Raw genomic sequence first — 13,820 nt, 5'->3', positions numbered from 1 at the left:
CCTGTTCTCTGTCTGTCTGTTGTCTCTATATATAAAGGTATCACTGAGAACTCTTATTTACCACCAAGCCACACTTGTATGACACAGGCTACTAGCAGTCCCTTATCTACAATAACATACTGTACATGTTGAAGAACAAATTCTGATAAACTCATGTTAGAAATGTTCCACCTTTAACACTTTAATAGTTGCTTAGTACAAAACCAGTCGTCATTATCTTTTACATTACTGATTATTCTTGGAAAAACTCTGGGCATCCACTATACAATTATCTGTCAGATATCTGGCTTGTTGGAATGAAAGCCTGGTAATGTATGGGAGCAAATGACTGTCGATCATATGGTTTTAAACACTGAAAAAAGGACAAACAAAATTGTTCAAATTGGTTAAATTTGTGTGTTTTAACCAATTTGTCTGAACAACCATTTTTGGCTATTTTCCAGTGTTTGTGAACAAATGGACAATTGTCATTTCATCGCATACATTACCATGTTTTCATTCCTAGGGGTTTGCGGATTCAGGCTAGCTGTATGAGTCGAGTCCACGTGAGTGGATATGTCCTGCAGGAATTGCATGCATTGACCTTGCATAGCTTCTTGCCCTTCTGGTCTGCTAGCCAAATTTTGGACATGGTCAGTCATTGGAGTTGGTTTACCATCCGAATCCACGGGACCAGTAAAAAATATCACGGCACTATGGGTTTGTTTATTCAGGTTGGGGCCCCTAGCTGTATGGGTTGGAGTGTGAATGAAGCTGGGTGGCTTAAAAATATTATTCTTCATGCAGGTCACTAGGAGTAGCAGAGGACTGATGCTGCAGTGATTAGTAGAACAGGTATTGAGAACAGGTGCTGGCTAGCTGTAGCAGTAATACTGGACCAACTTTTCTGGATTATACTGGAGACAAAATGCTGTAAAGCAATTACTGAAGCAAGTTTTCTGGATAGCACTGGAGCAGAATGCTATGAGGCAATACTGGAGCAGGTTTTCTGTCTAGCAATGGAGTTCAATGCTGTGAAGCAATACTGCAGCATTTTTTCTGTTAAGCACTGGAGAAAAATTCTGTGAAGCAATACTGGAGCAGGTTTTCTGGATAGCACTGAAGCAGAATGCTGCGAAGCAATACTGGAGAAGTTTTCCTGAATAGCACTGGAGCAGGAACTGAACCAGGAGCCAGGGTCAGGGCTGGCAACAGAAATTTTTGGGCCCGTTACACTGATATCTCTGAGGCCCCCTCAACCCACACATCCCTTCTGCATCTATATCAATGTTATGTAGTGTACATGCATATATATATAGATATATATATAAATATATATATATATATAGATATATATATATACATACATACATTACAAAGCAAATGTTTTAGCACTCGTATAAGTCCTAGTACATCCACCTGAGTGCCTTTGCTATAACGTGTACAATCCCATGTGAAATACCCCTAATGATAGGCAAGTAATTCACAGCACTTAAGGAATTTTTACTATATATTTTATATATATATATATATATATATATGTACACACACACATATAAATATTATATATATATATATATATATATATATGCATATTTTATATATATATATATATATATACACACACACACATATATATATATATATATATATATACACACATACATAACCACTCACATCTAAACATATATTCACACATATATTATATATACACTTATCCTGTCATTTATGTCACACTTATCCCCACAAACATCTGCTGGAACAGTGGGTGGCGCAGAGCTGTGCCTGTGTGCTGTGTGTGTTCCCGGCGTTGGGCGGCTCCGTTTCTTCCCTCCTTCCCTGTTGCAGCTGCTCCTTGGTGGATCACGTGACACGTCACACAGAGGCAGACCAGGGACAGGGCCGTGCAGCGTCATGCACATTGATGTCATGACGCGAGCGGTACCGGTAGTGCTGTCAACGCTCGTCACTCAGCACTACGGACACGGTGATGGGGTCACCATATTTTACTTTTGGGAGGGGAGGTGGTGACAGGCGCGGCCGGCAGGGGGGGGGAGTGGTCACTTTATAAAATTTACTATTAACCGTGGACCCACGCAGACGCCGTTAGTGCCCCTGAGACAACTAAACCTCATGGGCCCCTCAACACCTCGGGGCCTGGCACAGGTGTACCCTCCTGTTGCCGGGCCTGGCCAGGGTACTGATCCTCAGAGAGAGATGTTGTTCTGGCCATGAGTAGTCAGAATTTTCTGGTTTAAATTAGGGATGTGCAGGCTCGGAGAGGTTCGAGTTTGCACGTTGAGTTCGGATTTTTCCCTCCAAAAAAACGGAACTCAGAAAGAGGCAAAACGTCATCTTGCATGGACGAACATCATCATTCCTAGTTTAAATTAAATAGGACACCCTTAGAACTGATAGGCTGAATGAATCATGTGACCGTAGTTGCTGGAGACTGGTTTGTAAAGTGATCATGTAATACTGTCCAAGCTGGCGATGCACATAATGCAGAACAGCAGGAACTGCACTCTACAGATGAGTGCCCACAGGTGTCAGGGATGCTGCAGGTGGCCAGCGGGGACATATGTGGCAGTAAGTTGAATGCCAGACCTGTATGGTACATACATGGTTAATGGATATTCAGTCTAACCAGTGGTGACAGTGGTAGTTGCAGTATATGGGTATACTACCCAGCACCTGTGATATAGTGCCAATTATGTCTCTATACCACCAAATAATCTCTGTTATAGTTAGATGCTATGGGGCACATTCTGTCTCAATGGAGGGTGGAGATGGAAAATGCATGGACAGGCTGTACATACACAGTAACGTTTTTGGGTCAGAGGTCACGCTGTGCACACCTCCGTCTATGGGGCCTTTTTCAGCAGTGCATGGAAGTGCACTGCTGAACATAAATTCCAGATTATCGAGAATCTGCGCGTGCGCATGATCCATTCTGCACATGCGCAGAACGGGTCCTGCATGTTCGCATGCAGGACTCCATATGCCTCTGCCTGATTGACAGGCAGAGGCGTTTATGGGGCGGGGACAGCCTGCATACTCAAAAGCGGGGGGTGTTTTGCCCCCGTTTTCCGGGAGTGGCAAGGCTAAGATCTGCGTCCATGGATGCAGATCCCTGGCCTCGCATGCCGGTCAGGCTGCATTATCTGAGGCTTACTTAGCTGGCTGGCGTCGTTCAATATCCTTGGTCGTAGCACTGGGAGCGCAGATGCAGCAGGAGGTGTCAGACATCTGTTGCATTTGCATTTTAGCAAGGACCAAACTGCAAAGCTGCTTGTGTGCGGCTTTGCAATTCCGTTCTCTGCTGAATCACCCCTACTATACGGAGTCCCGGACAGGCAGTAGAGGGAAAGACAGCACACTCCCATCTTAACAAACTTGCTGTAATATGTGGTGATAGAAATCTATTTTAGAGACGCATATATTTAATAATAATAATAGACTCCTGAATCACTTGTCTGTTGCATTGGTCCTCTCCTGTGTTCCTCTTGTCAGTGCATGTGTCGGTGGTTTTTAGATGGTTGACTATCCTCTCCTGCTTATAATCCTGTGCCTTCTCTTCCCCCGTGCCTTCTCTTCCCCCGTGCCTTCTCTTCCCGTGTGCCTTCTCTTCCCCCGTGCCTTCTCTTCCCCCGTGCCTTCTCTTCCCCCGTGCCTTCTCTTCCCGTGTGCCTTCACTTCCCCTGTGCCTTCACTTCCCCTGTGCCTTCACTTCCCCTGTGCCTTCACTTCCCCTGTGCCTTCTCTTCCCGTGTGCCTTCTCTTCCCCCGTGCCTTCTCTTCCCCCGTGCCTTCTCTTCCCCCGTGCCTTCTCTTCCCCCGTGCCTTCTCTTCCCGTGTGCCTTCTCTTCCCGTGTGCCTTCTCTTCCCGTGTGCCTTCTCTTCCCCCGTGCCTTCTCTTCCCCTGTGCCTTCTCTTCCCTTCTTGCACTCTGTCCTCCTCAAAACTGTCTCTCCTCTCCCTCTTCACACTAGCACAAAACACGGAATAAACAAACACAGAAAAATAAAATTTAGTCTAACACTAAACCCAAACACACCAAACAGCTAAGTACCCTCCCCCTCCCCCACTGCAGCTTAACCCTAACCCCCCACCCCGCGCAGCCTATGTCTATAAATGTGTGACTATATGTGGGTTAGGTATGGGATGCCGACAGTCAGAATACCGACCCAACTACCCTCCCCCTAACCATCGAAGGTTTAATTTTATTGACCGTTTACATTTTTATTCTCGTGAATGGGTGGGTAGGGGCCCTAGTGCATTGCTTTGCCCAGGGCCTACAATGCTGTTAAGATGGCCTTGGGTTCAAAGAGTCGCAAGGGGGCGAGTTGCTTTTGCAGTGGTGTGGAAACACCAGCAACAACACCTCATCTCGCCCCCCTCGCAGCAATATCTCGCCCGGACTCTGATTTTTGTTTGCAGCCCCATAGGGCTGCGTACAAAAATGCACGTGAGTTCGGAGCCACTGCATGTGTACTGCACTTACTGGCATGGACTCGAAGAGTCTAAATGAATCAACCCCTTTAAGCTCCAAAGTTGACAATCACCTGAATAAAAAAAATACAGCTCCTGACTGACTGCATGCAAACAAAGAAGGTTTGTGAGTGCGAAGTAGAACAAATGATCAAGGAAAACAACTGCATTCCTGTTCCACACACTTCTCCTCCAATCCTAATGCGCTCAGGATTTCCATAATAAACAACAGCAAACCAAAGACAATGTGGGTTACAGCTTCCAACATTCCTTCAGTAGTTTCTCCAGCATTCGTGTATGCTTACTATAGATGGAAATTGGCAGTGACTGTAACTCACTCCGCACACTGCCTGCTGTCACTTCTGAGAGCCTATTAGAAGGTTATAATAACTACTAAATGTACTTAAGCTGGGTGCACACTAAACGACTGTGTACCCAGCGATGCGACCCACGACCCCAGCGCCGACGGGCCAACATATCGGGCAGTCCGTATACACTGGACGATCCGGCGCCCGACCACCCGATATGCCGGCCGCATAGTGCTGCATGGTATCGTCAGCCGCATTGCCTGATTTTACTGCATGTACAAAAGATCAGGCGATGCGGCTGACGTCTCCATGGGAGCACAATATGAACGATTAGTCTTTAAGATACATCGGAATCAGCCAAATCGTTAGCAATATTGTGTAGTGTGTAGGGGCCTTTAAACTTGTTCTTTTATACTGTGGTGATATAGTTTGACTGTTACTCACATGGGGCTGTATTCAGCAATTACATTACTACTTAAATAAAGCAGAAACCAGCATTTCCGCATTTTTTAAGTATTCCCGCTATTCAGCAAAGTGTTAAAATGGAGTAGATAACGCAATAAGCTCTGTTAATACACAGCTTGTGCGGTATCGCACTGTAAAGAGCAAGCTATTGCTCTTTACAGCTCTTTAACTTTTTTTGCTATTGAGCAAGCATCAAAACGTAAAAAAAATGCAGAAAAACTTTATGTAATGCCAAACATCCTTTATTTCAGCCGAAAACTGCAGGGACAGAGGGATCTTGTCCAACTGGTCCCTGCAGGGGGCTGAAACTCCGCCCACTCTCCACCCGACTCAGTAATTAAAGTGTCAGTGTTCCCAGCAGTGTCACACAGATTTGTAAACATGTATGTATGTATATATCTGTCTTTGTGGGAATGCTGGAAGCTTGAAAAAGATGGTCACACCTCAAAACGTTGCCCCGAGGCATATTTTGAATACATTTATGTTTTATGACAATCTCCGAGTGCCGTCTTGTTACATGCTGGAACGTATCATATGATTGGGACGGGCACTGAAGTCTGCTATAGCCCTGTAATTCTGTGAGTGCCGGCATATCGTGGATATATATATATATATATATATATATATATATATATACACAGTATATATATATATATATATATATATATATATATTATACATACATATACACACCAGCACTTAGCCGACGCTCACCTAACCAATAAACGATGCGCCCAGGTGCACTACCAAACAGGAGCATGTAGTGGAAGGAACAGGGTGGCACTCCGGGACTTATACAATGGCACAGCAGGCTCTTAAAGCAACGTGTCGGTTTTATTTAAATAAATCCGAAACAGTGAATGAAAATTAACTTACTTCGGAATTTACTCTGGTGTATATGATTCCTGTCACACTATATATATATATATATATATATATATATATATACACACATATATAGTGGAAGGAACAGAGTGGCACTCCAGGACTTATACAATGACACAGCAGGCTCTTAAAGCAACGTTTCGGTATTATTTAAAAGCCGTCATCAGGCATTTGTGCCTGTCGACCTTCTTACATGTCAACCTTTAGTGTGTGGACCTTTTATCCCTGTCGAATTATTGTCTGTCCAACATCTGGTGTCTACCTAGACATTGTCGACCTTTTTACTGTCCATCTACATTCCGGAACCAAGATAATGGGTAATCCCAGCAATATTTACAAGAAGAGGTGCAACAGCTTCCACAGCGTAGCACAATCAAGCAGCATTGGAGTCAGCAAAACCAACACAACAGAATAATAGTGCAGACGGGAGGTCACCTCGAGTCAGCAGCCTTTGCCATGTCCAGCAGGGCATCTCTGGGTCACAGTGCCCGGGTTCACACCACGTCCAACAGGGCCCAGCAAAAGCACGCCTTACGTCTCCCGTCACGTCCAGCATGAGAGACCAGGCTGCTGCAACAGTCGATGCAGTACAGTGCGGACGGCAAATCTTATTTGCATAGGAATGGTGAGAATATAAATAATAATTGCAATTTTCGTAACGTTAATAAATAACCACAGGATCCTGTGTGTTTTTGCTGGTTACCACAAATGCTAATTAGCCAAATCTGTCCATTTTGCTCATCTATGTGTGTGCTCTAAATGAAAAGTAATGTTATTTTTCGGTACTTGGGTTGAGTAAGAGGATAGTCCCATATGTGCAAGCAGTAGAGAAAACATATTAGTCAGGAAAAGAACACAATGCTTATTTTGTCATAAACACAGCAACCAACTAAGCAACACATTGTGTGAAAAATATACCGGTGCTATCAGCTTGTCGGCCAATTGAGCACTTACAGATAGACGATGGGTGTAACACACAAGGTGCAATAGATTGCTCTTACCTTTGACAGAACACAACTAAAGATACAAAGCATTGTATTATCAAAAATATAAAATATGAATACAGTTAAAAGCGAGAATCTAAATACATACATTTATTTGATCATCGTTACCATCAAGTCTCAATCATAGTGAAACCGAGTATTTCTCTATATATTTTTAGCAGCAAACACAGTAGTTGAATGCTCAGCTCCTTGTTATGTAATATGTCTAAGCACTTACTCTTAGGTAAATAATTGAAGATATTTGTGATGGATATAGACAAAATTGCATGGAGGCAACAACATATCAGATGAGTGCAAACACAAACCAACCTGTAAACTTATAAAAACTGAAAAGTATAAGACATACAGTAATATTGTCCCCCAAAGCTGCTACAAACGGAATTCTTACTTCTTCTTCTTCTTCAAAGTCATACAATGACATCTTTCTTACTCACAATTTTGTTCCAAGCAGCTGATGATAACCCTGCAATAAGCGCATTGAGGAAGAGTATGTTTGAAAGGAAGAGCAATACAGACAATGCTTTTACCAAAAACTGTCTTTGCCCTGATGCTGGCACTCTCCAATGTTATTCTCACTCAACAGGCAGCTGACTACAAACTTCTCTAAGGCGAAGTCCTAACAATACAGCCACAACCTCAGGCATTATAGTACTGACAGATTGTGTGAGCTCAAAACGCAGTAAGTAAACAGCACACCTTTCACGAAGGAATTTGTCTTCACTTGCTAATAAAACAAGCGTTGAAAGAGATGGACAGCACTTATTTTTTTTTTTTTTCGCCACAAAAAAATAAATAAAGTGGCACATACATTTTATTAACCAAACACATAAGAAAGAAGAATTGAACAAGTCTTACTGTCAGAGTGAGGCTCCTCAGAAGCCATGTGCTTGTATTGTCCCAGGATTCCTTAATGTCTGTATCTAACAACAGGCTGGGTTATGTTCTGTACCGAGCTGATGTCTCACTTCCTGGTTGTACAATAAGCATCCTTCTCTATCTTGTTTTTTTTTGGATGGAAAAGTGACGTTTTCAAATGTCTTTTTAGAAGCATATTTACACCACCTACTGGATATGTTGATTATTTGAATGTAACACCTCTCTTCCCTCTTCGCCACCTCCCCACTCTATTCATAAAGAGGCCCATTCAACCACATACCTTTATTGTACGACTGAAGCAATTCCCTGAGTGAGAATAGGAGCCTCCGGCAATCATCCACTGTGATCTTGTCTATATTATATGCTACATTTTGGAGAATTCTTTTAACTCTTTGCATGTCTGATTCTGCCAAACACCTGTGATGTCCCCCCCCCCATGTAAAGGTGCAGAGACTTGCAAAAGAAAAAAGGATTGACAAACTGTACTTAGCATAATACCTGGGGGCCTGTTTATCAAGCCAAAAGCACGATCCATTTCTGTGTGATTAAGGCACTCTAAATATTGGGGCAATTTATTAAGGGCTGAACGTAGGAGATATCAGAGATATCTCATGCATTCAGCTAAGTAATGTAGCATACTACTATCACCATTATTCTCAGGGATGGGTACGGGATCCCAGCGGTCATAATCCTGACGCCGGCATCCCGACCAGGTTACAATTCCGACACCTCCAGGTAAATAAGCCTAACTTAACTCCTACCCCTCCCTCCCTGCAGCCTAAACCTAACCCTCCCCCCCCCCCCCCCTGCAGCCTAAACCTAACCCTACCAGAAACCCCAGTATTTACCTTCGGGATGCCAGCAGCGGTATTCTGATACGTTTCGGGATTCTGGCGTTGGCATTCTGAACACCAGATTCCCAGCGGTCGGGATTATGACCACATCCCTTATTCTCAATAAGTACTGCGGTCTGGCCCACTATATCTAGCTTTGAAAAACTTGGCGTTAGACATTCTCGCTTATGGGTAGAACATCATCAGCGAGGGATATTCTGTATTAGAACAAAATAGGGCTGGTATTCTATTAGCAGCGCTAAAGTAGCACTGCTAATGGATCATTTCAAGGCCATCCAATTATCCCCCAAGTGCCGCCCAACGCCGTTTCTTCATCGCCACAATGGCGAAAACACATAGGTCAGTGAACTTATCATGGATCCTAAATGTTTTTGGCCGAAATGTCCAATTTTTTTGTCGTCCGAAAAAGTAGGATATGGGCAAAAAAGAAATTGCGGCTAATTGAATACCGGCTTAAGTAGTAAAATTATAGTGAAAGCTAACATTTTATTAAAGACTCTTCACCGGGACAGACTCTTATTGGAGCCTTTGACCTGAATTTACTTTTTTGATAAAGAAAAACAAAAAATTATTGCTTATCGCTGCGATATGTGTCAATAATAAATTATACTTTACGGGGCTAAACTACATTATTTGTCCCATTGTACACTGAAAAAAATGCTTATTAAGGCAACGAAAGCCCACTAAGGTCTCCCAACTCTACCTAACCTGGCTCGTCTGTCTCTGTGGAGGTCCTGGGATGTCCTGCCTTGCTTATGTCGTCTGGTCCTTCCTTCTCTGCCTCCAGTGCTGTCTCCTGGCCTGGCTGTCCTCTCGGCGCGGGTCTGTCCTTGCTGGGGTCAGGGCTGCATTGGCGGCTCACATTCTCCTCTGCCTTCCTTTAAGTATCCCGCAGGTGTTCTAGCTGTGGTGGTACCCGATCGACTTGTAGGTCAGTATCCTAACCCCCCCCCCTCCCCGATGCCTGACACTAACCTCCCCTCTATTGCCTACACCTAACCTCCAACCTGCACCCTAAATTAACCCTCCCCCTTAGTGGCTAACCCTTACCTTGGGCCTAACTCTAACCCCAGTACTTACTACTGGGATGCCGGCGCCGCGATTCTGGCAGGTGTCGGGATTCTGGTGCCGGCATTCTAAGTACTGGCTTTCCGACAGTCTGGATTTTCACAGGATCCCCTCTGAGATACATACTCCATACCCTGGTGAATGTGCCACAACCACAATCACTTCCAACTATACATACTGCAGATTCTGTATTCAGAGCATTGTGACCTTAATAAATAACAGAATTAGTGGGAACACTTGCACAATAGAAGCACAGACTACCTTTCTTTATTTACATTAATCCTCACAGAGATTTGGACATCTCTGTCTAGTCTGCAGCTCATCAATAGGAACAAATCTCCGTGAGCACTAGGTATATACCCTAGAATATTATCAAAGTTTTACCAAATTTACCCCATAGTCTATATTTAGGAGAAGACCTCCTGGACTCCCGGGAGAGCAGGCAATTCTTCTGGAGATCACTTGCGTGCCACAAGGTGGGCTGGGACATGATACATTATGTATCATGAAGCTCCGCTGTGGCTGGTGCCACCTTCCTCCACACAACAATGGGAAACAAATTATGTGTTTTGTAAATGTATTTCTATTATTGGTAGTGCACTTGGCAACATGTTTGTGTAACATTGTGAGATGGCAAATTACATGTAACTGAAACATTCGGTTTGAGCGCAGATAGGGAGAGGGCATCACCTTGATAACCACATTCCACTGAATAAGTGCCCACCAGGGGAGCCCCTGTCTAAGAGAAGACTAGGCTTCTTGTGAAATGATGAAAACTGCAGTGATTTGGAAATCACAGATTACTGAGATTTGTGTTTAAAGTCAAATTTTGGCCCCCTGTGCTCACAGCAATTGCCTGATGCCAAACATGGGATCGGTATGAATGACCACTATTATCTAATATTGCTATTCTGAAAGTGCTCCTGTTTGCAAGAAAGGTCTGTTCACATGACTACATAGAGGAGAAATTAACTGCACATACGCATAAAGTCTATAGCAGGGGTGGGCAATAAACCACCCTCCAGCTGCTGCTGAACTACAATTCCCAGCATGCAGTTTTAGCATGGCCAAATAGTAAAACTGTGGCAAGGCATGCTGGGATGTGTAGTTCTTTAACAGCTGGAGGGCTGCTTTTTTGCCCACCCCTAGTCTACAGGCTCAGTAAAATATAGTCCTGTTTGCTTGTGCAGTGTAACCCTCTACCAGATTGACCATATCTGCTGAAATCAGCCATTGGATTAGTCCAGCACAAGTTGCCGATTTCTGGTTTGTACATCATGCATTTCATATGGGTGATCATCACTACTTCATTCATAGTAACATTTAACAGTCCTTGTAAGGGTTATACCTGTTTACTGATAACAACACGAGTATTTTTATAAAATCCCACACAATATCTACTAAATCTTGTGACCTACAGATAAGAGACAACATTCTAAAGCTTGGTACACATGGGCGTTTGTCCGACCTGCTGACCTATTTAACGATTGGTAAAAATAATACACACTTACCAATAGTCCGCCCGATGTGTTGGGCTTGATGTCACAACTGGGCGGGCATTTAAGTTTGCCCGCCCAGTTCAGCTGTCACTCACTGCCAGTCCCTGCAGCATGTGTACGGGCGATTGGCAGGTTGTCCGTACACACTAGCAGATGAAACAATATATCTGCACGATATATCTTCATCCGCTGTGCTGCACAGCCGTTCGGATATTTCTGTGTACGACATCATTCACAGACATATCAGCTCTACACACTAGCAGATGCACTATAGATATATCGCCCGTTCAATGAAATGGCCGATATATATATATCAGTGTGCACTCTACCTAATCAATTCTACAGATGTCCTGTGTTGAAATCAGTGAATGACTCAATTCTCTACCTGCAATCCTGATCCTAAGTGGGTGGTTTGGAGAAAGAGGTTTTGCAGAGTATTTAACAACCAGAATGAGCAGTTCCAGGTGCCGCTTAAGGAACCTGGTGTTGTCAGCGACTTGTCGCCTACAACTGGTGTGCTACTGGTGCTCGTAGTCTGTGATTGTCTGGTGGCCATGTAACACCAGTAGTAGTGGTTTGTAACAGCCGGTTACTAACAGTAAAACGAATAAGAAGATGTATTGGTAAGACCACTAAACAGTGGAAAAAGGATTGCAGAATAAGCCCATCCTGTCACACCTGTCTTCAGTTAACACAGAGTTGCAGTTCATCATGTACTTGCCACTCTTGGGTATATTCACTTAACCGTGAGATTCCAACTGAGTCTAGTATGCAACAATGGGCCTGATTCAGACCCACTCGCGAGCGGCTGTCCGCTCGCAAGTGGGTCGATGGTCTGCACTGAGCATGCGCACGACGGAGGGAGCTCCGTCGTGCGCATGCGCCAGACGCGACGAGCGAATGACTTTCCTTCGCTCGTTGTGTCTGATCAAAGGGGGCGTGCTGTCGATGTTGATTGACAGCACGCCCCCTTTGGTGGGCGTGCCGGGGGCGTGCCTCCCTGACGGGGGCGTTCCCAAGGGAACGCTTACTGTCAGAAGCCGGCCCACTGACATCACTAGTGATGTCAGTGGGAGTGATTTTGGCTCTGATAGAGCCAAAATCACTCCGGGCCTTGCGGTTGAAAACCTCAACCGCAGGCTCCGGCTCGCAGTGGCGATGGTCACGACCATCAAACTGCACGCTCGTATAGGCTGTGGGTGGTGGCTGTGGGAGCCAAAAGCACTCCAGGGCTTGCGGCAACGAGACCCTACCGCAAGGGTCTCGTCGCAAGCCCGATGGTCCATCATCGGGACCATCATTTTGGCCGCTCGCTATAGCTGTGGGTGGTCACCCACAGCTATGCGAGCGGCCAGGAGGCCGCTCTTAAATTCAGAGGGACGGCCCTGACTCAGAGCGAGCGCTCTGTCAGAGTGTCCGGCTCTGAATCAGGGCCTCTGCGTACACTCAGGCGAAGGCATGTGCCCTAGGGGTTTATAGGACTTTCTGCACATTCACAGTAGCAAATAATCTCTCAACTGCGCAAATTTAGGCATTGTGCCCACCTCTGATTCAGGCCTTCAATGTACAACCTTTGGAGGATTACCTCCATATGACACTGCAGGATTTCCAATATATTTATTATACATTTAGCCATTCAAAAAAGCACCATGTGTGAAAAACTGTTAACCACCATTTTTCTTTACTGCAAATAACTTCTTACTGTTTCAAATAACCTAAAGTGATTGTAAATAAAATAAAGTATTTTATTTCTGTGTGTGTGTGCGTTAGCCACACTTATCAGCATTGTAGGTGCGCAGGGGTGCTGTGCTGCCTGTGTCATTTATCAAGGGGCTGCTGCCTCGTTCAGGGGTGCTCTTCACCCCCAGTGTGAAAAAAATCAAAACAATGTTTTGTGTGTGTGTGTGTTAGCCACACTTATCAGCAATGTAGGTGCGCTGTGCTGCCTGTGTCTCATTTATCAAGGGGCTGCTGCCTCGTTCAGGGGTGCTTCCCCACCCCCAGTGTGAAAAAATTAAAACTATTTCTTGTGTGTCCATGTTAGCCACACCCCCAGAGTGAAAAAAATAACAACTATTTTGTGTGTGTGTGTTAGCTAAACTTATCAGCAACGTAGGTGTGCAGGGGTCCTGTGCTGTCTGTGTCTCATTTATCAAGGGGCTGCTGCCTCATTCAGGGGTGCTTCCCCCCAGTGTGAAAAAAATAAAAACAATTTTTTATGTGTTAGCCACACCCCCAGGGTGAAAAAAAAAATTAAAAAAAATTGTGTGTGTGGTTGGTTGTGTGAGTTAGCCGCAACTTAGCTGCGCTATAATTGCTTGGTGCCACTGCTGTAAGACCGCAGTGAGTATGGAGGACAGTCACACGAAAGGAGAGCAGGATTCACATAAC

The 13,820-nt window shown here is 44.5% G+C and overlaps 1 protein-coding gene across 2 annotated transcripts in view; it reads right to left on the bottom strand.

Annotated features, from left to right (window-relative positions):
• Positions 1-8,089, bottom strand: part of EDARADD (EDAR associated via death domain) — a 61,331-nt gene extending 53,242 nt beyond the window's left edge. For both annotated transcript variants that reach the window (XM_088477646.1, XM_088477647.1), the window contains exon 1: positions 7,988-8,089. In XM_088477646.1, the coding sequence (XP_088333772.1) occupies positions 7,988-8,015 (28 nt within the window). In that variant the 5' untranslated portion in view covers positions 8,016-8,089. The remainder of the gene's footprint in view (positions 1-7,987) is intronic.
• Positions 8,090-13,820: the final 5,731 nt, after the last annotated feature.

This window comes from Taudactylus pleione, unplaced genomic scaffold (genome assembly GCF_031769625.1).
Source record: "Taudactylus pleione unplaced genomic scaffold, aTauple2 ptg000201l, whole genome shotgun sequence".
NCBI lineage: Eukaryota > Metazoa > Chordata > Amphibia > Anura > Myobatrachidae > Taudactylus > Taudactylus pleione.
Note: the sequence above shows the minus strand (reverse complement) of the source record. Positions and strands in the feature narration are given on the sequence as shown.